Source organism: Phocoena phocoena, chromosome 10, assembly GCF_963924675.1.
Source record: "Phocoena phocoena chromosome 10, mPhoPho1.1, whole genome shotgun sequence".
NCBI classification, from domain to species: Eukaryota; Metazoa; Chordata; class Mammalia; order Artiodactyla; family Phocoenidae; genus Phocoena; species Phocoena phocoena.
The window spans coordinates 2,182,753-2,210,007 of record NC_089228.1 but is presented as its reverse complement, the minus strand read 5'-3'; the positions used below and the strand labels follow the sequence as shown (position 1 = coordinate 2,210,007).

At 46.0% G+C, this 27,255-nt stretch overlaps 1 protein-coding gene across 1 annotated transcript in view; it reads right to left on the bottom strand.

The window, feature by feature from the left end:
* Positions 1–27,255, bottom strand: part of CFAP92 (cilia and flagella associated protein 92 (putative)) — a 69,776-nt gene that overhangs the window by 21,317 nt on the left and 21,204 nt on the right. Inside the window, exons 7-9 of the mRNA XM_065885083.1 lie at positions 24,616–24,756; positions 20,011–20,195; positions 10,951–11,855 (exon numbers count right to left, since the gene is read on the bottom strand). Of these exons, the coding sequence (XP_065741155.1) occupies positions 10,951–11,855; positions 20,011–20,195; positions 24,616–24,756 (1,231 nt within the window). The remainder of the gene's footprint in view (positions 1–10,950; positions 11,856–20,010; positions 20,196–24,615; positions 24,757–27,255) is intronic.

The window sequence follows — 27,255 nt, the reverse complement described above, 5'->3', positions numbered from 1 at the left end:
GGGGATGTAAAAAAAAAACCAACCTTTTAAAATTGCAAACCAGAGCAGAAGCAAGAAGAACTATAATCCTGCAGCCCGTGGAACAAACACCACATTCACAGAAAGACAGACAAGATGAAAAGGCAGAGGGCTATATACCAGATAAACGAAGAAGATAAAACCCCCCAAAAAACAACTAAATGAAGTGGAGATAGGCAACCTTTCAGAAAAAGAATTCAGGAACATGATAGTGAAGATGATCCAGGACCTCGGAAAAAGAATGGAGGCAGAGATCGAGAAGATGCAAGAAATGTTTAACAAAGACCTAGAAGCATTAAAGAACAAACAAACAGAGCTGAACAATACAATAACTGAAATGAAAACTACACTAGAAGGAATCAATAGCAGAATAAGTGAGGCAGAAGAATGGATAAGTGACCTGGAAGACAGAATAGTGAAATTCACTGCTGCAGAACAGACTAAAGAAAAAAGAATGAAAAGAAATGAAGATAGCCTAAGAGACCTCTGGGACAACATTAAACGTAACAACATTCACATTATAGGGGTCCCAGAAGGAGAAGAGAGAGAGAAAGGACCAGAGAAAATATTTGAAGAGATTATAGTCGAAAACTTCCCTAACATGGGAAAGGAAATAGTCACCCAAGTCCAGGAAGCACAGTGAGTCCCATACGGGAGAAACCCAAGGAGAGACATGCCGAAACACACAGTAATCAAACTGGCAAAACTTAAAGACAAAGAAAAATTATTGAAAGCAACGGAAAAACGAAAAATAACATACAAGGGAACTGCCATAAGGTTAACAACTGATTTCTCAGCAGAAACTCTAACAAGCCAGAAGGGAGTGGCATGATATACTTAAAGTGATGAAAGGGAAGAACCTAAAACCAAGATTACTCTACCAAGGATCTCATTCAGATTCGAGGGAGAAATCAAAAGCTTTACAGACAAGCAAAAGCTCAGAGAATTCAGCACCACCAAACCAGCTTTACAACAACTGCTAAAGGAACTTCTCTAAGTGGGAAACCGAAGAGAAGAAAAGGACCTACAAAAACAAACCCAAAACAATTAAGAAAATGGTCATAGGAACATACATATCGATAATTACCTTAAATGTGAATGGATTAAAGGCTCCAACCAAAACACACAGGCTTGCTGAATGGATACAAAAACAAGACCCATATATATGCTGTCTACAAGAGACCCACTTCAGACCTAGGGACACATACAGACTGAAAGTGAGGGGATGGAAAAAGATATTCCATGCAAATGGAAATCAAAAGAAAGCTGGAGTAGCTATACTCATATCAGATAAAATAGACTTTAAAATAAAGAATGTTACAAGAGACAAGGAAGGACACTACATAATGATCAAGGGATCAATCCAAGAAGAAGATATAACAATTATAAATACATATGCACCCAACATAGGAGCACCTCAATACATAAGGCAACTGCTAACAGCTATAAAAGAGGAAATCGACAGTAACACAGTAATAGTGGGGGACTTTAACACCTCACTTACACCAATGGACAGATCATCCGAAGTGAAAATAAATAAGGAAACAGAAGCTTTAAATGACACAATAGAACAGATAGATTTAATTGATATTTATAGGACATTCCATCCAAAAACAGCGGATTACACTTTCTTCTCAAGTACGCACGGAACATTCTCCAGGATAGATCACATCTTGGGTCACAAATCCAGCCTCAGGAAATTTAAGAAAACTGAAATCATATCAAGCATCTTTTCTGACCACAACGCTGTGAGATTAGAAATGAGTTACAGGGGAAATAATGTAAAAAACACAAACACATGAAGGCTAAACAATGCATTACTAAGTAACCAAGAGATCACTGAGGAAATCAAAGAGGAAATCAAGAAATACCGAGAGACAAATGACAATGAAAACACGACGATCCAAAACCTATGGGATGCAGCAAAAGCAGTTCTAAGAGGGAAGTTTATAGCTATACAAGCCTACCTCAAGAAACAAGAAACATCTCAAGTAAACAATCTAACCTTACACCTAAAGGAACTAGAGAAAGAACAAACAAAACCCAAAGTTAGCAGAAGGAAAGAAATCATAAAGACCAGAGCAGAAATAAATGAAATTGAAACAAAGAAAACAATAGCAAAGATCAATAAAACTAAAAGCTGGTTCTTTGAGAAGATAAACAAAATTGATAAACCATTAGCCAGATTCATCAAGAAAAAGAGGGAGAGGACTCAAATCTATAAAATTAGAAATGAAAAAGGAGAAGTTACAACAGACACTGCAGAAATACAAAGCATCCTAAGAGACTACTACAAGCAACTCTATGCCAAGAAAATGGACAACCTGGAAGAAATGGACAAATTCTTAGAAAGGGATAACCTTCCAAGACTGATCCAGGAAGAAACAGAAAATATGAACAGACCAATCACAAGTAATGAAATTGAAACTGTGATATAAAATCTTCCAACAAACAAAAGTCCAGGACCAGATGGCTTCACAGGTGAATTCTAGCAAACATTTAGAGAAGAGCTAACACTCATCCTTCTCAAACTCTTCCAAAAATGGCAGAGGAAGGAACACTCCCAAATTCATTCTATGAGGCCACCATCACCCTGATACTAAAACCAGACAAAGATACTACAAAACAAGAAAATTACAGACCAATATCACTGATGAATATAGATGCAAAAATCCTCAACAAAATACTAGCAAACAGAATCCAACAATACGTTAAAAGGATCACACACCACGATCAAGTGGGATTTACCTCAGGGATGCAAGGATTCCTCAATATATGCAAATCAATGTGATACACCATATTAACAAACTGAAGAATAAAAACCATATGATCATCTCAATAGATGCAGAGAAAGCTTTTGACAAAATTCAACACCCATTTATGATAAAAACCCTCCAGAAAGTGGGCATAGAGGGAACCTACATCAACATAATAAAGGCCATATACGACAAACCCACAGCAAACATCATTCTCAATGGTGAAAACTGAAAGCATTTCCTCTAAGATCAGGAACGAGACAAGGATGCCCACTCTCACCACTATTATTCAACATAGTTTTGGAAGTCCTAGCCATGGCAATCATGAAAAAGAAATAAGAGGAATACAAATTGGAAAAGAAGAAGTAAAACTGTCACTGTTTGCAGATGATATGATACCATACATACAGAATCCTAAAGATGCCACCAGAAAACTACTAGAGCTAATCAATGAATTTGGTAAAGGTGCAGGATACAAAATTAATGCACAGAAATCTCTTGCATTCCTATACACTAATGATGAAAAATCTGAAAGAGAAATTATGGAAACAGTCCCATTTACCATTGCAACTAAAAGAATAAAATACCTAGGAATAAACCTACCTAGGGAGACAAAAGACCTGTATGCAGAAAACTATAAGACACTGATGAAAGAAATTAAAGGTGATACCAACAGATGGAGAGATATACCATGTTCTTGGATTGGAAGAATCAATATTGTGAAAACGACTCTACTACCCAAAGCAATCTACAGATTCGGTGCAGTCCCTGTCAAATTACCAATGGCATTTTTTACAGAACTAGAACAAATCATCTTAAAATTTGTATGCAGACACAAAAGACCCCGAAGAGCCAAAGCAGTCTTGAGTGAAACAATCGGAGCTGGAGGAATCAAACTCCCTGACTTCAGACTATACTACAAAGCTACAGTAATCAAAACAATATGGTACTGGCACAAAAATGGAAACCTAGATCAACGGAACAAGATAGAAAGCATAGAGATAAACCCACGCACCTATAGTCAACTAATAAATAAAAATAAATAGAAATTAAATAAAATTGCAACCCAAAAAATAACATAGGAATAAACCTCACCAAGGAGGTGAAAGACTTATATGCTGAGAACTATAAAACATTAATAAGGTTAACTGAAGAGGATCAAAGAAATGGAAAGATATCCCATGTTCTTGGATTTGAATAATTAATATTATTAAAATGACCATACCACCCAAAGCAATCTACAGATTTAATGTTATCCCTATCAAATTACCCATGACATTTTTCACAGAAGTAGAATAATCCAAAAATTTATATGGACCCATAGAAGGCCCAGAATCACCAGAGAAATCCTGAGGGAAAAAAAAAATTTTTAAAGCAGGAGGCATAATTCTCCCAGACTTCAGACAATACTACAAAGCTACAGTAACCAAAACAACATGGTACTGGCACAAAAACAGACATATGGATCAATGGAACAGAACAGACAGCCAGCCCAGAAATAAACCCACACACCTATGGTCAATTAATCTTAAACAAAGGAGGCGAGAATATACAACAGGAGGGACCTCCCTGGTTGTGCAGTGGTTAAGAACCCACCTGCCAATGCAGGGGACACAGGTTTGAGCCCTGGTCCGGGAAGATCCCACATGCCATGGAGCAACTAAGCCCGTGAGCCACAACTACTGAGCCTGTGCTCTAGAGCCTGCACGCCTAGAGCCTGTGCTCTACAACAAGAGAAGCTGCCAAAATGAGAAGCCCACGCACCACAACGAAGAGTAGCCCCCCACTCACAGCAACTAGTGAAAGCCCGCGCTCTGCAAAGAAGACCCAACGCAGCCAAAGATAAATAAATAAATAATTTTTTTTAAAAAATAGAATATACAGCAGGAAAAAGTCTCTTCAGCAAGTGGTATTGGGAAAGTTGGATGGCTGCAAGTAACTCAATGAAGTTAGAATACACCCTCTCACCATACACAAAAATAAATCAAAGTGGCTTAAAAACTTAAGCATAAGACATGACACCATAAAACTCCTAGAAGAGATCATAAGCAAAACATTCTCTGACATAAATCGTACCAATGTTTTCTTAGGTCAATCTCCCAAGGCAAAAGAAATAAAAACAAAAATAAACAGATGGGACCTAATCAAACTTACACGCTTCTGCAGAGAAAAGGAAACCATAAACAAAATGAAAAGACAACCTACAGAATGGGAGAAAATATTTGCAAACAATGCGACTGACAGGGCTTAGTTTCCAAAATATACAAACAGCTAATACAACTCAACAACAACAAAACAAACAACCCAATCAAAAAATGGGCAGAAGACCTAAATAGACATTTCTCCAAAAAAGACATACAGATGGCCAATACGCACATGAAAAGATGCTCAGCATCGCTAATTATTAGAGAAATGCAAATCAAAACTGCAATGAGGTACCATCTCACGCCAGTCAGAATGGCCATCATTAAAAAGTCTACAAATAATAAATGCTGGAGAGGGTGTGGAGAAAAGGGAACCCCCTTGCACTGTTGGTAGGAATGTAAGTTGGTACAGTCACTATGGAAAACAGTATGAAGGTTCATCAGAAAACTAAAAATAGAGCTACCAGATCATCCTGCAATCCCACTCCTGGGCATATATCCAGACAAAACTATAATCCAAAAATATACATGCATCCCTATGTTCATAGCAGCACTATTCACAATACCCAATACATGGAAACAACCTAAATGTCTATCAACAGATGAATGGATAAAGAAGATATGGTACATATATACAATGGGATACTATTCAGCCATTTAAAAAATGAAATAATGCCATTTGCAGCAACATGGATGGACGTAGAGATTATCATAGAAAGTGAAATAAGTCAGAAAGAGAAAGATAGGGACTTTCCTGGTGGTCCAGTGGCTAAGACTGTGTGCTCCCAATGGAGGGGGCCCAGGTTCGATCCCTGGTCAGGGAACTAGATCCCACATGCCGCAACTAAAGTTCCCACATGCCACAACTAAAAGATCCCACATGCCACAACTGAAGATCCCACATGCCACAACTGAAGATCCCGCATGCCACAACTAAGACCCAGCGTGGCCAAATAAATAAAAAAAATTTTTTTAAAAGAAATAGACAAATACCATATGATATCACTTATATGTGGAATCTAAAATATAACACAAATGAACTTATCTACGAAACAGAAACAGACTCATGGACATAGAAAACAGACTTGTGGTTGCCAAGGGAGAGGGGGATGGGAGAGGGATGAGTGGGAGGTTGGGATTAGCAGATGTAAGCTATTATATATAGAATAGATAAACAACAAGGTTCTACTGTATATCACAGGGAACTATATCCAGTATCCTATGATAAACCATAATGGAAAAGAATATTAAAAAAAGAATGTGTGGGGACTTCCCTGGTGCCGCAGTGATTAAGACTCTGCCTGCCAATGCAGGAGACATGGTTTGAGCCCCGGTCTGGGAAGATCCCACGTGCCACGGAGCAACTAAGCCCATGCGCCACGACGACTGAGCCTGCGCTCTAGAGGCTGCGAGCCACAACTACTGAGCCCTCGTGCCACAGCTACTGAAGCCTGCGTGCCTAGAGCCTGTGCTCCACAACAAGAGAAGCCACCGCAATGAGAAGCCCGCGCACAGCAACAAAGACCCAATGCAGCCAAAAATAAATAAATAAACTTAAAAAAAGGCAAGAAATGAAGGTGCTAAAAAAAGTGTATATATATATATATATATATATATATCTGTACAGCAGAAATTAACACAACACTGTAAATCAACTATACTTCAATAAAAAAATAATTTTAAAGTCAATAAAAGCACAGAAAAGGAAAAGTAAATAAATAAATGGGCAGAAGATCTGAATAGACATTTTACCAAAGATGACAAACAGATGGCCCACAGGTACAGGAAAAGATGCTCAACATCACTAATCATCACGGAAATGCACATTGAAACAAAAGTGAAACATCTCACACCTGCTGAGAGTGGCTATTATAAAAAAGACAAGAAATAATAATTTTGATGAGGATGGGAAATACAGGAAACCCTCAAGCACTGTGGGTAAGGATGTATTAATAAACTGGTACAGCTACTATGGAAAACACTTTGGAGGTTCCTCAAAAGGTTAAAGATAGAACTGCCATATGGTCCAGCAGTTTCACTTCCGGGTATTCATCCTAAGGAGACAGAAGCACTCATTGGAACAGGTATGTGCATCACCGTGTTCAATGCAGCATTATTTACAGTAGCCAAGATACAGACGCAATCTGAGTTATTCCTTCGTAAAAAAAGAGAATCTTGACAGTAGGGACAACATGGATGCATCCCCAGGGCATCACACTGAGTGAAAGAAGTCAAACAAAGACAAATACCATATGATCTCACTTACACGTGGAATCTAAGAAAAACAGAAGCAAAATAGTAAAGACCCGAGCTCACAGATACAGAGAACAAACTGGTGGCTGCCCACCCAGAGGCAGGGTGTGTGGAGTGAGCGAGGTGGATGAAGGGGGTCAAGAGGTTACAAAGACATTTAGTTATGTACAGCACTGTGACTATAGTTAGTGATACTGTATTGCATATCTGAAAGTTACTAAGAGAGTAGGCGTTAAACATTCTCATCACAAAAAATTCTGTAACTTGTATGATGGTGGATGTTAACTAGACTTTTTGTAGCGATCATTTCACAACATATACAAATAACGAATCACGAAGTTGTATACCCAAAGCTAACATACTGTTACATGCAAAGTATACCTCAATTCTTTTAAAAAAGGGAAAAACTCAATCGAAACCTTGCACTTTATACAAAAATTAACTCAAAACGAATCATAAACTTAAAAGTAAACCACAAAACCATGAATCTTTTAGAAGAAAAAAGAGAAAAATTACTCAAGAACCTAAGGCTTTGTGAAGAATTCTTAAACATGTCTCCAAAAGCACAGTGTATAAAAGAAAAAATAATAAATTGGACTCTATCAAAATTCAAAACTTTTTCTTTGGAAAAGGTATTTTTAAGATGATGAAAGAATCACTACACAAAGTAGCTCCCCCTAGCCTTGGTGTCCAGAGTTTTTATCGGGGCTCCATTAATGATTGATTGATTGATGGCCCACCTAGCAATCTCAGTCTCCATGTCAGGAGGGGGCGTGTCTTGATGTGCTGATGGCCAAGAGCACAGCAGCGGGTGGCGGGCAGGGGGAGGCTACCTCGTGGCTGGTTACCTGCCCAGGAGAACTGAAAGCATGCATCCACACAAAAATGTGCCCGTGACACTGCCTGACCCAAAGCCTCTGCCCTAAGTCACAATGTTGGTCTTTCCAGCCCCACCAACCTCCATGCTGTGACTCTCTGGTGAGGCTCCAGCCTAAGATCCAGGGTGGTCAGCCCGCAACCTAACCAAAGACACTCCTATCAGGCATGACACAGATCACCTCCCAGAAGCCAAGGGGAAAAGCCAGACCTCTCTTGGGCAAGGCCAAGTTCTTTCCTACACACCGTGAAGTTCACTCTTTTGAAGTGTCCAATTCCTGCCATTTGAGGAGAGCATCTTAGGAACTTGTCGGCAAACCCGGGGGGCTTTTGCAGAACGCACTCACCATTCTGTCTCTAGAATCGATTGTTGCTCTGACCTACAGATCCCAGACTTGAGCTGCAACACGTCCCAGCTCTAGCCAGCCCCGTGTGCTTCAGACCGGCCCCCAGAGTCCTAACTGGAAAGAGCCAGTTCCTTAACGTTTATCCTGTTGCTGTTTGCCCCGGATTTGGTGGTTTCTGTAGACGGACAGACTCCTTGGTTTGTTGAAAGTCAAGGGGAGATTCTGACAGTAGCCAAGGGCCTCTGTTCAGTCCTCAATGGGCTTTTCCTCCAGGTGCTGGGCCTGTCCCTATACTTAACGCCACTCAATGTACAAAGGTACATAGAGTTACAGCACCCCTAGATTTTCTCTAATTGTTTAATACATTGCACCCTTAAATCTGTCTGTCCACCTTTATTTCAAAAATCTAAACACAGGGCCAGCATATACTTCAGTATTTGATGGTGAAATTTAAATTTGAATAAAATAGCACACCCCCCCAAAATAAGTGTACAACTCGGTGGTTTTAGTATACCCCCAGTGTTGTGCAACCACAAACACTGTCTAATCCTAGAACATTTTTTATCACTCCCCACTTCTCCTGCATCCCTCCTCTCGGACCTTGGAAACCACTGACCTATCTCTATGGACTTGACTATTCTAGACATTTCATATGAATGGAATCAGATAATAGGTAGCCTTTTATGTCTGGCTCCTTTTATTAGCATAAAATTTAAATTTATTTATTTATTTACTTTTGGCTGCGGTGGGGCTTTGTTGCCGCACACTGGCTTTCTGTAGTTGCAGCGCGCGGGGGCGTGCGGGCTTCGGTAGTTGTGGCGCATGGGCTAAGTTGCTGTGCGACATGTGGGATCTTCCTGGACCAGGGATTGAACCTGCATCCCCTGCACTGACAGGCAGATTCTTAACCACTGTGCCACCAGGGAAGTCCCTATTAGCATAATTTTTAGTTGAGGCATAGTTGATTACAATATTGGTTTTAGGTGTACAACATAGTGATTCAAAATTTTTATCCATCATGCTCCATTTATAGTTACTACAACGTATTATACTGTGCTATACAATAGATCTTTGTAGCTTATTTATTTTATATGCAATAGTCTGTACCTCTTCCTCCCCTACCCCTATTTTGCCCCTCCCCCCTTCCCTCCCCCCACTGGTAACCACTAGTCTGTCCTCTCTGTGAGTCTGTTTCTTTTGTGTTGTATTCACTAGTTTAGTTTTTAGATTCCACATGTAGGTGGTAACATACAGTGTTTGTCTTTCTCTGTCTGACTTATTTCACTTAGCACAATGCCCTCCAGGTCACTTAGCATAATGAGTTTTTGTTTGTTTGTTTGTTTTGGTTGAGCCACGTCTCAGTTGAGGCAGGCGGGCTCCTTAGCTGCAGCTCGCAGGCTCCTTAGTTGCGGCTCACGGGCTCCTTAGTTGCGGCAGGCGGGCTTCTTAGCTGCAGCTCACCGGCTCCTTAGCTGTGGTATGCGAACTCTTAGTTGCGGCACGCATGAGGGATCTAGTTCCCGGATCACGGATCAAACCCGGGCCCTCTGTATCGGGAGCATGAGTCTTACCCACTGCACCACCAGGGAAGTCCCCTAGCATAATGTTTTTAAGGTTCCTCCGTGTTGAAGTATCTGTATCAATACTTCATTCCTTTTTGACGGCTGAATGTTATTCCATGGTATGGATGTTTTGTTCATCAGCTGATGGACATTTGAGTTGTTTCACTTTCTGATTATTATAAATAACGGTGCTATGAACATCCATGTGCACGTTTTTGTGTGGATGCATGCTTTCGGGTCTCCTGGGAGGATAACCAGCCACGAGGCGGCCTCCCCGCCTCCCCTGCCCCCGTGCTCTTGGCCATCAGCACATCAAGACAGGCCCCCCGCCCCGGGTGGACAGAGTCAACATCCGGACACCCTGCCGTTGTCAGCATCTGAGTCATGGGGCATCTGAGCTCTGAGAACAGATAGGGGGGCCTCCAGAGTAGAGAAGGAAGGCCCTATTGATCCAAACTAGGATAGCTGCAAATCATGAAAGAAAAAGGGAGTTATCCCATCACCACAACTAAAGAACGGAAGGACCACGAGGGGCCACCTGCTGCGGCCCAGAAGGGGACACTTCCGTTGCCTCTGCAACATCTCCAGGGGGCGGCCATCGGGGGCGCCTGGGCCTCCAGGGAAGGGGACTTCTGCAGCGTAAGCAGCCCTCCAGCCTCACAAGAATCCGCCCTGTCTCCCTCGGGACGAGCTGACGTCTGTGTCCTTGTGGTGTCCCTCTCAGGGCCGTGCAGAACACTCTACTCCCTGCTGGCCGGGGGGGCGCCTCGGGAGTGTGAAGGCAGGACCCAGTTTCCTGAACCAGCCTCCCTTCCATATACCCCTGAAGTCTTCGCTTCAACCAAAGGCAAGCGGCTCTCCCAGTTGCTGAGCTCTGCGAAGTGCCTTATACAAACCCCGAGAGGCACCGAATCAACAGGCCCTCCCACAGTCGGCATCACAGAACCTGAGCTTGGCCACCCCTCCCCACCCAGAAACGCGGCGACCTACCTACCGGCTCTGGTGGCTCTCCCACAGTCGCCTCAGGCCCCGGTCGGCCAAGCCCTCCAGGATGAGGAGGTGGCCCCGCCCGTCCAGCAGGTGGAAGCCAGTGAGCACGTCCAGGTCCGGCCGCTCCTGGATCTTCGCCGGCATCTTCAAGGTGGACAGGATCTGCTGGATGTCCTCCACGGGGCAGGAGTCCAGGCCCAGGGCCCCGGCGTTGATCACGGTGACGTCCTGCAGCAGGCCGTGCAGGAGTGAGAGCTTACTGGAGGTGAACACGAAGATGACGCGGCCAAACCGGGAGGCCGTGGGGTTGGCGTCCAGGGCCTCGGTCCCGGCCCGCAGCGGCACCGCCACGCCCGCCCGCAGCTTCAGCTGGCAGCTGGCCTCCAGGTAGTCGCCCGGAGGCATCGGGCCGTGCCGCAGGCCGTCTCCGGGCACCTGCAACCCCACCACCTTCCTGCTCCTGCTGTCATGGCCGAGGCGCGTGGCCTTGGGCTCGCAGCTGTGGACGGGGACGACCAGGTTCAAGTACTTGTGGCCAAGGAGGAGGTCGGCAAAGCTGACCTGGGCAACCCCGTAAGGGTCCCACATCTTATCCTGGGTTTCAAAGGGGTTGTTCTCCGTCTCCTTCGGGGAAATTAGGGTCTGGAGGTTGAGGTACGAATCCAGCGGGTCCTCCCCAAACAGGGCGGGCTTGTGGGAATACTCCTCTGACTTGCGGTCCCGGTCATGAACTTCCACCACCATCGGGGGGCCCTCCAGGTATTCCCTCAGGTCGCTGGGGTGCATGGCCCCAAGGAAGATGACGTTGATATCCTGGAAGTAGACGCGGGTCCCATGGGGCTGGCCCTCCGTCCTGTGCACTGGGGTCCTGTGGAACTGGTACCTGCAGTACACGGGGGTGCACAGCCGCTGCGAGAGAGAAGGCGCGGCGGTCACGGGTGCAGCCGCGGGCGCCCCCTGCCGGCCCCCCTCCTCTCCAGGTGGCCCCCACCCAGTGGCTCAAATCCCGGCCCCAGGCTCACGCCCGGCAGCCCCTGCAGCCCCTGCGGCCTGTGGTTCTTCATTCACAAACCCCAAGGACAGAGCCCACTCTGCAAGGCCACTGCGAAGCCCGAGAGCCACGTGTACGGCGTTGAGCTGGCAGCTGAAGCAACTATTTCCCCCGGATGGCCAGTGCCACGAGGACAGGCCCTGTGCCTTCTTCCCATCCCATGGCCGGGCACAGAAAGTGTGGTGAGGAGTGGCTTTTAGAACAGAGAATCCGTGTTTCCCAGACACGCATCTGGAGGGCTGGCACGGCTCACCTTTAGCATATAAAGTGACCAAGCAGAACTTGGGTCTGGGTTTAAGAGGACTCGCAGGCTGAGCTGGAGGCGGGGGGCAGGGCTGTGTCGGGACAGAAACAGGAAACCTTGCGCATGCTACAACTTTATCATCAGAAGCTCACCGTTACACAAGTGCGTGGCTCGAATGCATACTCCAAGGGTACTATTTATTTTACTATTTCTTTGACCACCGATGCTGAAATTTTATTTAAAAATAATCCTGGGTTGGTAGGGCTCCCAGGTACCTGGCAGAAATAATTAAGAAAACCTGCTGGAGAAATGCACTTCCAACCTAGGCCTCAAAGAATTCCCACAGAGAAAGTTCCATTAAACATGGGATCATAGTAAAAATCACAAAACACCTAAGGGAAAAAGGTACCACTAGCAAAACCAGATGTACAAAGGCACAGGTATTAGAATGATCAGGTACATAAAATAAATATATTTGTTTGGTTTTTAAAAAATAAAAGTATATCGTCAAGGTCAAAACTATCATAATTCTATTTACTGGCAATGAAAATTCTAAAACTGAAAATTTTAAAATATCACCTACAACAGCATCAAGACATAAAATGCTTAGGAAGAAATGAAAGATGTGGAAGACCGGTACACTGAAAACTATGAAACACTGCAGAGAGAAATCAAAGAAAATCTAAATGAAGAAATATACCATGTTTATGGTTAGGAAAATGCAATTAATTCTAGAGGAATCACAGACCTAAACATAAAAGCTAAAATCATACCTCTCCTAGAAGAAAACACAGGGTAGTATCTTCATAAACTTGGGGTGGAAAAAAGTTTTATTTGATATGACACAGAAAGCACTAATCGTAACAGAAGAAGTTGATAAGATGGACTTCATCAAAGACACTATTAAGAAAATTAAAGTCAAGCTCCAGATGGGCAGAAAATATGTACAATGCATACTTATCTGACAAAGGACTCGCATCCACAATATATCAATAAAAAGAATAGATATTCTAAAGAAAAATAAATGAGGAGCTTTCAAATCTGGTTCAACGGAATAAGCACACCCACCCTGCACCTCCCACTGAATACAACAGAAGGCACACTTCAACTAAGAGTCCGCATGCCGCAACTAAGGAGCCTGCGTGCCACAACGAAGGTCCCATATGCTGCAACTAAGATCTGGCGCAGCCTAAATAAATAAATAAATATTAAAGAAAAAAAAAAAACCCTACAGAGATGCACAGAACACCTTCTGAAAAGTAAAAGGCAGTGGGCAGACTGGAGAAAGAGACCAAACCCAGTGAGTTTCCTGGGTTTTATTCTCTTCCTGCACGTCCCAGACTAGACGCAAAGGAAGCCTGAATCCCAGAATTATGCACCAGGCATGGAGCGACAGAGCTCTCTTTCTGTACCAAGGAATGGGGTGTGGGAACCCTAGGAGACAGAGAGAGTGGAAGGAAACCCCCTATTGCTTTTCTCTCCTGGACCTGCCCTCTGGCAAGTTCAAGTTCCCAACCTGTAATCTGTTTGCAGTGGCAGCAGCTGGGCAGGCAACTGAAAATCTGAGTGAGGGGAATCCTCTTTGAAGAAATGAACTGTGATACAAACAGTGTATCAAAATGTCCTGTTCCTTGGCTCTCATGCTTGGATGATGGTCACCGCGCTCCTGTTTGTACCAGGCCCCGGGCTAGGCGCTGGGGACGCTGACACCATGGTCCCTTGTGCGGGTGACTTCAGCCCACCGGGGACATGAACTAAACATCACGTCACGCGGTTCAAGTGGCAGACTGAACGCATACATCTGGTCACACCCCTCACAGAACTCCCCTAAAACCACAGGGATTTTTTTTTAAGACATAAGCATACGAGGACAAGGAGAAGAGAAGAGAAGCCACCATGAGCACTGGGACAGGGACGAGGAAGTGGTGCAGACACAGCACAGGTGAGGAAGCCAAACCCCAAGCATGTAATGGAGAAGCTGAGAACCAGCCACATTCTCTGCAAAACCCTCAAAAGACTTAGGAACTGGCAGGCCCCAGCATCTCTGGATCCGGGGGTCACAGGGAAGAGCCCAGCAAGGGAACCGTTGCAAGTCCTGAGAAGCCGGCCGGCCCAAGTGCCCTCCCCTCCCCTACTGCTTGGCGGGAGGCCGTTAGTCTGTTGTACAGGCAAATGAATAAAGGGTCCTGAGAGCTTCAAAACACTGACGAGAGAGAAAAGAGGAGACCTAAACTAATGGAGAGGCACACTGAATTCAGGGGTTGGAAGGCTCAACACAGTAAGACGTCAGTTCTCCCCAGACCGATCTATGGATTTAATGCAAAGCCAGGCAAAATCCTAGCACAAGTTTTTGTAGATAGAGACAAGCTGATTCTAAAATTTATATGAAAGGGCAAAGAAACTGGAAGAGCTAACACAATTTTGAAAAGGAAGAATAAAGGATCCAGAAATAGACCTCTACCAGTATAGCCAACTGATTTTTGTCAGAAATGCAAAAGAAATTCAATGAAAAAAAACAGACTTTCTACAAATGGTGCTGGAAGAATCAGTCACGTGTTTGCAAAAAAAAATGAACATTAACTTAAACCTTATACATAAATTCACTCAAAATTGATTATAGATCCAAATGTAAAACTATAAACATAGAAGAAAACCCTTGTCACCAGGCGTTAGGCAAAGAGTTCTTAGATGTGACACAAAAACACAATCCATAGAAGACAAAAATGTATAATTTGGACTTCATCAAAATTAAAGTAAGAGAAGAAAAAGGCAGACTACACATTGGGAGAAGATACCTGCAAAGAATATCTCCAAAAGAGGACTTGTAACCAGAATAGATTTAAAAACCCTCAACTCAACAACAGGAAAACTAAGTAGTTGAGAACTTCTCTGGTGGCGCAGTGGTTCAGAATCTGCCTGCCAATGCAGGGAACACGGGTTCGGGCCCTGGTCCGGGAAGATCCCAGATGCCGGGGAGCAACTAAGCCCGTGCACCACAACTACTGAACCTGCGCTCTGGAAGCCATGAGCCACAACTACTGAAGCCTATGCTCCGCAACAAGAGAAGCCACCACAACGAGAAGCCCGTGCACTGTAACGAAGCGTAGCCCCCGCTCGCCGCAACTAGAGAAAGCCCGTGCACAGCAACGGAGACCCGACGCAGCCAGAAATAAATAAATTTATAAAAAAAAAAAAAAGAACTCTGTCGAAATGTGGGCAAAAACTCGAATTGACACTTCACCAAAGGGGCCATAAAGTGGCAGATAAGCAGATTAAGAGATGCTCCACATCACTCTGCGTCAGGGAAATGCATGGTAAACCCCGATGAGATAACACTGCATACTCATTAGAGTGGCCAAAATTAAAAATAAAACACTGACGATACCAAGTTCTGGGGAGGATAAGCACAGCTGGAGCCCTGAGGAGGCAGCCATAGCCTCTCCACAGAGCCCGGGAATTTATCCTAAAGCACTGAAGGCTTACGTTCACACAAAAGCACGTACACAGATGTTTTAGCAGCTGTGCTCGTAACTGCCCCAAACCAGAAACAACCTGAACATCCTCCACGGGTTAACGGACGGACAGACTGCGGTTCCATCCAGCTGCAGAATGCGAGTCAGCAGCGCAAAGGGGTGAATTCCAGCTTGCGGGAGCCTCGCCGGCATCGTTCTGAGGGAAGGAGGCTGTATGCGTTGTGCCCTGCTGCAGCACACGTTCTCAGTGTGGATGTCACACAATATATAACCCCATCTGGATGACAATCTTCCAAAGTTAAAACTATCACGACCAACACATCTGCGGTAGCCGGGGGTGCAGGTGGGGAAGATGTGGTCATCAAGGGCTGGTACGGAGGAGTTTGGGGGGTGCGGTCACAGAGGTGTTCTGTATCCTCACTGTGGTGGTGAGAACGCTGACACACACATGAACTGAAATTTACAGAACTGTACACCAAGAGAAAATAGTCGATTCTGTAGGAGATTTTTACTCTTCTGCTTGCTATTTTAAAAATTAAAAAAACAGAGGGTCTCTGGAATGAGGGACAGCTGATGGCATTCAGCTCCTATCCAAACCAGATGTATTAGGTGACCAAATGCTCACGGACCATCCAATGCAGACCCCACGTCCTTTTCATCCCTTGGCTACCAGACCCTTACCCTCCAGGCGGGCAACTGGGAGAGACCTCCAGAGATCGAACTTGAGGTCTCCCCACCACCAGCCCACCCAGGCCACCACAGCATGAGGCTCAGAACCCACAAGCCCGCTCGGCACCCAAGGCTGCTTTTGAGGCCCCCACTCTTACCTATGAGCAGCAAACCAGGGGATTAAGACAGATGTGACGATGGAGACCAAACAAATAGAAAAACCAACTTGAGGAAACAAGGACTGTACAAACAGGGACGGCGCCCCGCAAAGCAGGAAAACACTGCTGAGTCGGCGGCCCCGGGGCCACCCCCAGATCCGTGATTCTCTAGGAGAACCTCAGGACTCAGCTGTGGTCGGACCCACAGCTGGGCTTCACAAAGGCCGGAGGAGACCAGGCAAAGCCTGCAAAGGGAAAAGGGCTGCGAGGCAAAGCAGGGGGACAGGCGCCATCTCCCCATGGCCTCCTACTGTGTGCGCCAGGATGCACTGAGCTCCTGCACAACTGACTGTGACAAGTCAGGTGACGTACTGTCCACCAGGGAGCTCACTGGAGACCTAGCACCCAGGGTTTTGATTGGGGCTGGTACTAGGCTCCCCCAGCCTGTGTCCCAATATGCCAGGCGCCCTGGAGGAAAGCATGGTCAGCACTGTTGGCAGAAACAGTCAGGCCCAGGAACCACTCTCATTAGAGAACGATTCAAGTTCCTAGACACCTGCCAAGGGCCAGCTTTTCAGGCAGACCTTTTTATAGATAGTCACCTTGGCAATCTAGATTCAATACAATCTCTATTAAATTACCAATGGCATTTTTAAAGAACTAGAACAAAAAATTTTTAAATTGGTATTGAAACACAAAACACCCCAAATAGCCAAAGCAATCCTGAGAAAGAAAAACGGAGCTGGAGGAATCACACTCCCTGACTTCAGACTACACTACAAAGCTACAGTAATCAAAACAGTATGGTACTGGTACAAAAACAGAAATATATCTCAATGGATCGGGATAGAAGGCCCAGAAATAAACCCATGCACCTATGGTCACCTAATCTGTGACAAAGGAGGCAAGGATATAAAATGGAGAAAAAACAGTCTCTTCAATAAGTGGTGCTGGAAAAACTGGACAACTACATGTAAAAGAATGAAATTAGAACACTCCTTAACACCATACACAAAAATAAACTCAAAATGGATTAAAGACCTAAATGTAAGACCGGATACTATTAAACTCTTAGAGGAAAACATAGGCAGAACACTCTCTGACATAAATTGCAACAATATCTTTTTAGATCCACCTCCTAGAGTAATGAAAATAAAAACAAAAAATAAACAAATGGAGCCTAATTAAACTTAAAAGCTTTTGCACAGCAAAGGGAACCAAAAACAGAACAAAAAGACAACCCACAGAATGGGAGAAAATATTTGCAAGTGAAAAGACCAACAAAGGATTAATCTCCAAAATATACAAACAGCTCATGCAGCTCAATATCAAAAAAACCAAACAACCCAATTAAAAAATGGACAGAAGAGGGCTTCCCTGGTGGCGCAGCGGTTGAGAGTCCGCCTGCCGATGGAGGGGACACGGGTTCGTGCCCCGGTCTGGGAAGATCCCACATGCCGCGGAGCGGCTAGGCCCGTGAGCCGTGGCCGCTGAGCCTGCAGGTCCGGAGCCCGTGCTCCACAACGGGAGAGGCCACAATAGTGAGAGAGGCCCGTGTATCGCAAAAAAAAAAAAAAAAAAAGGACAGAAGATCCAAACAGACAATTCTCTAAAGAATACATACAGATGGCCAAAAAGCATGTGAAAAGATGTTCAACGTCTCTAATTATCAGAGAAATGCAAATCAAAAATACAATGAGGTACCACCTCACACCAGTCAGAATGGCCATCATCAAAAAACTCTGCAAACAATAAATGCTGGAGAGGGTGTGGAGAAAAAGGAACCCTCCTACACTGGTGGTGAGAATATAAATTGGTGCAGCCACTATGGAGAACAGTATGGAGGTTCCTTAAAAAACTAAAAATAAAGCTACCATATGACTCAGCAATCCCACTACTGGGCATATATCCGGAGAAAACCATAATTCAAAAAGATACATGGGGCTTCCCTGGTGGCAAAGTGGTTAAGAATCCACCTGCCAATGCAGGGGACATGGGTTCGAGCCCTGGTCCAGGAAGATCTCACATGCCACGGAGCAACTAAGCCCACGCGCCACAACTACTGAGCCTGCGCTCTAGAGCCCGCGAGCCACAACTACTGAGCCCACGTGCCACAGCTACTGAAGCCCATGCACCTAGAGCCCATATTCCGCAATGCTCCGCAACAAGAGATGCCACCACCATGAGAAGCCTGCGCACCGCAATGAAGAATAGCCCCTGCTTGCCGCAACTAGAGAAAAGCCCACGTGCAGCAACAAAGACCCAGTGTAGCCAAAAATAAATAAATAAATGTATATACATAAAAAAAGATACAGGTACCCCAGTGTTCACTGCAGCTCTGTTTACAACAGCTAGGACATGGAAGAAACCTAATTGTCCATCGATGGATGAATAACTTATCCAGGAGTGGATAAAGAAGTTGTGGTACATGTACACAATGGAGTATTACTCAGCCATTAAACAGAATGAAATGATGCCATTTGCAGCAACATGGATGGATCTAGAAATTATCCTAAGTGAAGTAAGTCAGACAGAGAAGGACAAATATCATACGATATTGCTTATATGTGGAATCTAAAAAAATGGTACAAATGAAATTATTTACAAAACAGAAATAGAGTCACAGATGTAGAAAACAAACTTATGGTTACCAGGGGAGAGGGGGGAGGGATAAATTGGGAGATTGGAATTGGGAGACCACACCACTATATATAAAATAGATAACTAACAAGGAGCTACTGTATAGCACAGGGAATTCCACTCAATACTCTGTAATTATCTATATAGGAAAAGAATGTAAAAAGGGTGGATATGTGTATACGTATAACTGATTCACTTTACTGTGTACCTGAAACTAACACAACATTGTAAATCAACTATATTCCAATAACAAATTTTTAAAAACTGAAGGAAAATGATTTTTTAACCTAGAATTCTATACCCTATCAATCAAGCATAAGGGTAGAATAAGGATATTTTCAGACATAAGAGATCATAAAACAAGTATCTCCCATTAACCTCTTCTCAGGAAGCTACAGGAGGATGTGCTCCAGCAAAATCAAAGAGGAAACTAAGCAAGAGCAAGACACAGAATCCAGGGACAGGGACCCACCAGGAGAGGAACAGGGGACTCCCAAGGTAAACAGCAGCACTAAACTGGCTGGTTCAAAATAAGTGAGCACTAGGCGAGCACCGCTGCTATAACAAGGAAGCATAGGGATCCTCCTGAGTGGAAGGTCGCTACCTGCACCTGAAGAACCCTGTGGTGTAGCAGAGGAGACCTCACACTTGGTAACTCCTGACCCCAGGAACCTAATCTCTTTGCTGTCTGGCTGTGAGATCCTAAAAGAGGAAATGGAGTTGATGATCATACTTCTCATGTAGGGCCACTGCGGGTGAGGGGCGACAGGTGATGGGCAGATGGCTGGGAAAAGCAGCTCTCAAACCAGCTGGCCTGGTTCACTCTTACCTCTAGTTCACTGAAGGAAACAGACCGTGATGGAAGGCAGGAAACACACTTGACCTCTATGGTCAGGGGGTTTAAGTCCCGCTTTTGCTCTTCAGTCATGAGGGGAACTTCTGTTTTTAGGGTCAAAAGACAATCTAAGACATTGGCCGACCTCCCACTGCGATGACTCACGACAGTTTGCCATCCTGCAGGGAGATACACACAGCGTTAGAATGTTATTCAGAACGGCCCTGAGACCAGCACAGGAGGGATCAGGCAACCTGAGAGCCAAAGATAAAATTACACCGAAAAGAGGAAAACTTTAAAAAAATAATAATTGGGAAACACCTACAGGCAGCATGTCTGCACCACTTTTTCAACTGGGGTCCCATAGGTTCTCTAAGAGAATTTCATTTTGTCATTTAATCTTGATGATCACCTTGCGACAGAAGCATTTCCTGAATCGTCTATAGGCTACAATCAGGAACAATGACGCTTGGGTCCCACCCCCAGTCTCACGGGCTTGGTCTGGGCTGTAGCCTCCGCACTGGGATTTTTAAAATCTCTCCAGGTAATTCTAGAACCACCAGACTTGCGCTTCGAGTCCCATAGTTACTGGCCATATGTGGATATTTATGTTTAAATCAATTAAAATTAAATATACTTTAAAATGCACTTCCTTCAGACTTCTCTGTTGGTCCAGGGCTTAAGACTCCACGCTTCCAATGCAGGGGGCACAGGTTCAACCCCTGGTCGGGGAACTAAGATCCCACATGCCGCACAGCATGGCCAATAAATAAATAAATTAATTAATTAATTAAAAGGCACTTCCTTCATCACATGAGTCCCATGTCACACGCTCAGCAGCCATGTGTGGCTGTGAGCAGACATGGAACAAGTCCTTCACTGCAGAAAGTTCTGGAGCACTTCTCCAGGCAGTTCTCTTAGAGTAGAACACGTTCAGGAACAAATAACACCAGTGTCTGTGTTTGGTGCCCAGCGGCGTCACTTTCACCATCGTAATCCAGGGAGGGAAGTGTAGGTACTGACATAGAACAGAAGTGGTACATCTGAGCCAAATCCAGCCTGGAACACCTCCCGCTGTGACAGTCGTGCAACAGTGCAACTGCAGAAAAGGGTGGGTGACTTGACCACTGCAGGGCACATGGGCAGCTGTGAGAATACCTCTCTCGCAAAAGGGGCCCATACATTTCACCAGGTGGAGAGACACTGGTGAAGGCCAAAAAAAAAAAAAAAAAAAAGCAAAGCTCCAGATTTGCAAGCAGATTTTTCAAGCCCTAAATCCGACTGTTAGGCATCATGTAACCTACAACAAGTTAGAGGCTCTTTGAGGCTCGATTTTGTCATGTGCAAATTGGACAGAGATACCACTTTTCTTAGGGTTAAGAGGATGAGGAGGGATTACGTACGGGAAGGTGTCAGGAACACTGCCCCTCCCAGCACAGGGTCTGTGCTCAAAAAGACCAATTCTATTTCTTTCATGATGCTGGTAAATATATTTTTAGGGCATGTGAGAGCCCCATCACTCACACTCAGAAAGAGCAGTTGCTTCCAGAACAAGTCCCGGGCCGGAGGTGTACACTGTCTGCCTGGGCCGTGGGCATCTCCTGAGGACCCCCCACTTCCCCCTGTGACTCTCTTCAAAACCAACTCATTAAGACCATAGCCCATTCTGATTTGTGTTCTAGAACTTTGCAAGCCTTTTCATAGAAGATTGCCCAGTTTAGAAAGACTCTCTAGTGCAAACACCTACTCATATCAACATTCTGAAATCTCAGGTGGTGTCAGCCATGATCCAGGGCAGGGATCTCAACCTCAGCACTACTGACACCTGAGGACTGATAATTATTCGCCATGAGGACTACCCTGTGCATCATGGGACATTCAGCAGTGTCCCACTCCCACTTGTGACACCCAAAGATGCCTCACAGAGTGCCAAGTATCCCTGGGGTCATAAGTGCCCAAGGTGAGAAGCACTGTCCCACGTAAGGAACAAGGCAAGGGCGAGTGGCCACCACAAGGTCTGTGCACCTACAGCTGCCGGACTTGAACACGATAGGTCCAGGGATGTCAAGTGATCGTCCAAGGACTCTTGGCCTATAAGCAGCAGAACCAGTGTCGAAACAAGTCCTGCGTGGCTAAAAGTGCGGCCCCTCCTCTGTGCAGTAAACTTAAGAGTTCACTCCAAACACAGAACCTCTCTAGACACTTACTGGCCGACAATATTTACCACTAAGGTATGCAAAGTCTGTGGCCTGATCTTAAATTGAAGATGGGGCTTCCCTGGTGGCGCAGTGGTTGAGAATCTGCCTGCCAATGCAGGAGACATGGGCTCGAGCCCTGGTCCGGGAAGATCCCACACGCCACGGAGCAACGAAGCCGGAGCATCACAACTACTGAGCCTGCGCTCTAGAGCCCGCGAGCCACAACTACTGAACCCAGGTGCCGCAACTACTGAAGCCCGCGTGCCTAGAGCCCGTGCTCTGCAACAAGAGAAGCCACCGCAATGAGAGGCCCGCGCACCGCAACGAAGAGTAGCCCCCGCTCGCCGCAACTAGAGAAAGCCCGTGCACAGCAACGAAGACCCAACGCAGCCAAAAATCAATACAGTAAAATACGTTATTAAAAAAAATTCAATTGAAGATGACTAAAAATAATCATTCTAGCTTGGGAATAATCTTATGCTATTCTATTTTATGGCAAAAAGAAACCTACAATTGGCCCACTGCACCACAGCCACTTGCAGTCATGACCACGAGCCATGGCCTCGGTGCCAGGGAGCAGGGATCTTTCTGCCCCCCTTGCCGGGGTCCCAGGGCCCTACACGCAGCCCACCCAGATGTCCGGGCGAGGCAGCTGCCACCTCCTCACCAGTAACCTGCCTGAGCTCTGCTGTGCGCAGGGCTCCCCACCAAGCTGTTTACACACATTCTCTCTCGTGATCCTTCCTACAGCCCCCTGGGGTGGGAGTTACTGTCCCCATTTTACAGATGAGGAAACTGAGACTCACAGAAAGCAGGCGACCTGCTGGTAAAGGGCTGAGCCAGGATTCAAAGTCTGTCTGTCACTCTTGCAATAACTGTCACTGTACAGGGCCATGGCGGCACAAGTTAAACGGGGGTTGGGGGGGGAGGCCCAGGCACCTCTTGGCTTCACCTGCTGGAAATGGTCACACCGGGCACACCAGCACCATTCAGCATCTCCCTCCCCTCACAGCAAAGTAAGGAGCAGGTCAGGCAGGTCCCCCGGGGCCCGCCCACCTGGAGCAGCACCGGTTGCTTCTGCGTTCAAGACCAAAGAAGCATGAACCAAAGTCACTGTCCCAGGCGGGGCCACGTGGCCGCTGCGTGAAAGGCCCGGTCCTCCTGGACACGGCTCAGCAGTGGGTAAGAGTCTCTGAAAACTCACTTTGGGTGAAACTAATTTTCAAAAATCCATCTAAACGTGTGGACAAAAAAGTTAATAGTAGCTCCTCAAAACATATCGACATCAACCCAAGCGCTTGTGGAAATAAGGATTTTCCCGGCACCCCCGGCACTGGACTCTGACCCTATGGGGTTTCACTGACCCTCCGTGTCTGCCTAAGTTTCTCCAGATAGGCCAGAAGGGGGCACTTGTTCACCCTGATAGCCAAAAACCCCACAATGAAACGTGTGAAATTATTTTCTCTAAAAAGAAGAGGGTTCCCCCCATATTCCCTTTTTAAAATAAAGTCACATAATTTTACCCAAAATATATTCTGAGCCTTCCATTATCTAAACATATGGACATAATAAATACCTACTTATTCTTTATCAAACTGAGTTTATAAACGGTGACAGATCTTGCAAAGCAAATGAAGCAACGCCCTGTTCTGCCACTGAGCTGTGTGCCTTCAGGTTTAGCTGCTTCACTTCTCTGAGTTTTGATTCCTCCCTGAAAAAATCGTGACAATGATAACCACGCCCCATACCACCAGCACCAGTTCACTGGGAAGATCAGAGTTGGCCGTGAGAAGTAAATGATAGGGCATAAATACTGGTCGCCTTTCCTCATTTCCTTTACTAGACGTCTTGGTAAAAATCTGCAGGAACGTGTTTATACCAAGTAGCATCTTATGTAGCAAACAAAACCATGACGTTTCTTTTTTTTTTTTTTTTTTTTTGCGGTACGCGGGCCTCTCACCGTTGTGGCCTCTCCCATTGCGGAGCACAGGCTCCAAACGCGCAGGCTCAGTGGCCGTGGCTCACGGGCCCAGCCGCTCCGCGGCACGTGGGATCTTCCCGGACCGGGGCACGAACCCGTGTCCCCTGCATCGGCAGGCGGACTCTCAACCGCTGCGCCACCAGGGAAGCCCATGACGTTTCTTATTCTCACGTTTGCTTGGACTTTGGAATCAGACCTGGGTTCAAACCCAGACTTCTCTTACTCGCTGCGTCATCTTGGCTGGCGCGTTTGACCTCGCTGCGCCTCCATTTCCCACTCTGTATAGCGGAGACACGCCCACTTGGCTGGGGTGGCTGAGAGCGTAGGGCAGGGGCTCGGTCACCTTGAGGGTTCTGTTTACCGGCATTCTAGCTACACGGGTCAAGGAGACCGGACGCTGATGGGAACGGGTGTGGCTACCTGCGAGGAGCGGCATCACCGCCAGCTGCATGGCGAACGTGCCCTGCTTCCCGTGGCCTGCCAGCCTGGAGTCTGTCTCCAGGCGAGATTTCTCCCTCCTCCTCTGGCTTTTCGTCCTCGCGTCTGATTCTTTCCGTTTAACTGTGAAATCAGAGGAAGGGAATAAACGTTAAGAGGAGCTCCTGTCCCAGAGGCTGTACGTGGCTGCTTCACACGGCAGGGATGTGGAAGGCTCTGGGGGCTCCCTGGAGGCAGAGTCTGTTGTCCTCGTCTATCCCAGCAACCGGGAGACGCATCCCAACACGGACAGCAGTCGTCAGTTACACGCAGCAAGAAATTACCGGGTCCTGATCCCCCAACTCGCCACTACCCAGAGCCAGCTGTGACGACACCAGCACCACACAATACCCAAGTTCTCCTCTCCGTCGGCTTATAACCTCAGCGCAGCGCTGAGGGTTGGGCTTTGAAGCTGAACCACCAAAGTTCTAGAATCAGCTCTCTCCCTCCTGCAGGGAAAGCGCCTTAACCATTCTGAGCCTCGACGCCCCCGGCTGTCGAATGGGGGCAGCACCTGCCTCCTCAGGGCATCGAGAAGAGTCACTGGGCAAAGGCACATAAGATGCTCATCTCAGCACCCAGCTTAGATCAAGAAGAAAAAGGAGATGATAAAACACATAAGTGTGGGTAACTAAAACCATGAGCTATATAGGTTCTGTGACAGAGAGACCAATGGAACAGACCATTGCAGGCAAGCGCAGAAATAGAGCCACACACAGAGGGAGACTTAACAGAGGCCAGAGGTGGCATTTCAAATCAGTGGGAAAAGATGGACCAGTCCATCAATGATACTATCCATCTGGAGGCAAATGAAATTATAGGGCACCTCATTCCGTATGCAAAATGAGCTGCAGACTGAAGGTGGAAAACAAAAACTTCAAAATCATTAGAAGCATATTTGGGAGACTAGACTGCCATCTGTTTGAGGAAGGGCCTCTTAAGTGTTACCCAAAGTACAAACTGGACGGGAAGAGGTGAATACCCGGGGTATACAACAAGACACCCTACATGAAGGGAAAGGGTAAGATACAGACCCCAGCCTGTGATGTTTTCAGTGTATGAAACTACGCAGAGTTATTCAAAAGACCTTAAAAAAAGAAAGGCTTGGGGATCAACAAGAAAAAAGGTTTAAACACAACTGAACGACATAAGTGAAGAAATGGAAATAGGCAAGTGACCTAAGTGCTGACCAGGTAAGCATTCTAGATACTCTCAATCCCGATAATCAGGAACTGGGCCCCTGACTATGCAAGGGTGATGTTGAGAAGCGGGAATTCTCAGGGCTGCTGTCAGGAGGGCAAAGAAGTACAACCGGGACCCTAAACCGGCAGCATACCCTGAGCGGTCACAGCTTCCTATGCCTGTAACCCCGCCGGGCATGCAACCTACACCCTCCAACGCGTGCACTGGAGCCCCGCGCAAGGACGGTTCCTGGTAAGAGCAGGAAACTGTTGACTATTCAAACATCCCTCGGTGGGGCCTGCAAGGATGAAGGGGGCACTACCCAACAGGGCACTTTACGGAAGGCAGAAGAAGGGGCTGAACTGAGATGTACTGACACCAGTAAATCTCAGAAATAAAGTCGAGAGAAAGATCAAGCTGCTGTTAAACACGCATGCGTGAAGTCATTTCTGTAACTCACGAAACCAAAAATCACTGCAGGGCTTCCCTGGTGGCGCAGCGGTTGAGAGTCCGCCCGCCGATGCAGGGGACACGGGTTCGTGCCCCGGTCCGGGAAGATCCCACATGCCGCGGAGCGGCTGGGCCCGTGAGCCATGGCCGCTGAGCCTGCGCGTTTGGAGCCTGTGCTCCGCAATGGGAGAGGCCACAACGGTGAGAGGCCCGCGTACTGCAAGAAAAAAAGAAAGAAAAAATCACTACAATGTTGTGTGAACGTGTGAGAAAGAGGGGGGCAGGGGGGGTTACACCGATTTCTAGGCGAGGGTGGCTGTACGCTTCTCAAAAGCACGGGAAGCCAAGGGCGTGTAAACTTTACCTGTAGCCTCTTATTTCTTTAAAAAAAAAACAGAAAAGAAAGAAAGAAAAGAAAAAAGGAACAAGAAAGAAATAAAGGAAACATGGCAAAATATTAATAGCTAAATTGTGGGTACATCGTTGTACATTTTTCTGTGTACTTTTCTCTACTTCAAAAGAAAAAACATGGCTTGAAAACCTCATTAAAATGCTTAAAGGACATTAAAAAGCACTGAGGCTTAACCTGGAAAGAGAAAACTCGGAAGGAGTTTTAAGGTGTTCCTAGTCTTTTAGGGCGTGAAAAACAGGACTGACATTACTCCCCTACATCTCCCACGACCAGTGCGGAGCCTGACTCCAGAAGCTTCAGGGTTGGACTAGAACCAGGAAAAGCAGACTGACTGAGGGTTAAGGAAACGATCTGCAGCAGTTACAGCTCAACGAATGGGAAACGGGAAGCAAGTGCCCCGGCTCTAGAATTTTCCACCTCATACTGGAAACACAACCGCTTGCTGGAACACTGCTGAGGAGATCTAGGCCAAGAACGAGGAGGTAGATTCAGGGACCCGAGGGTCCTTGCTGGGAGTCGGACACTCAGATCACCTGCTT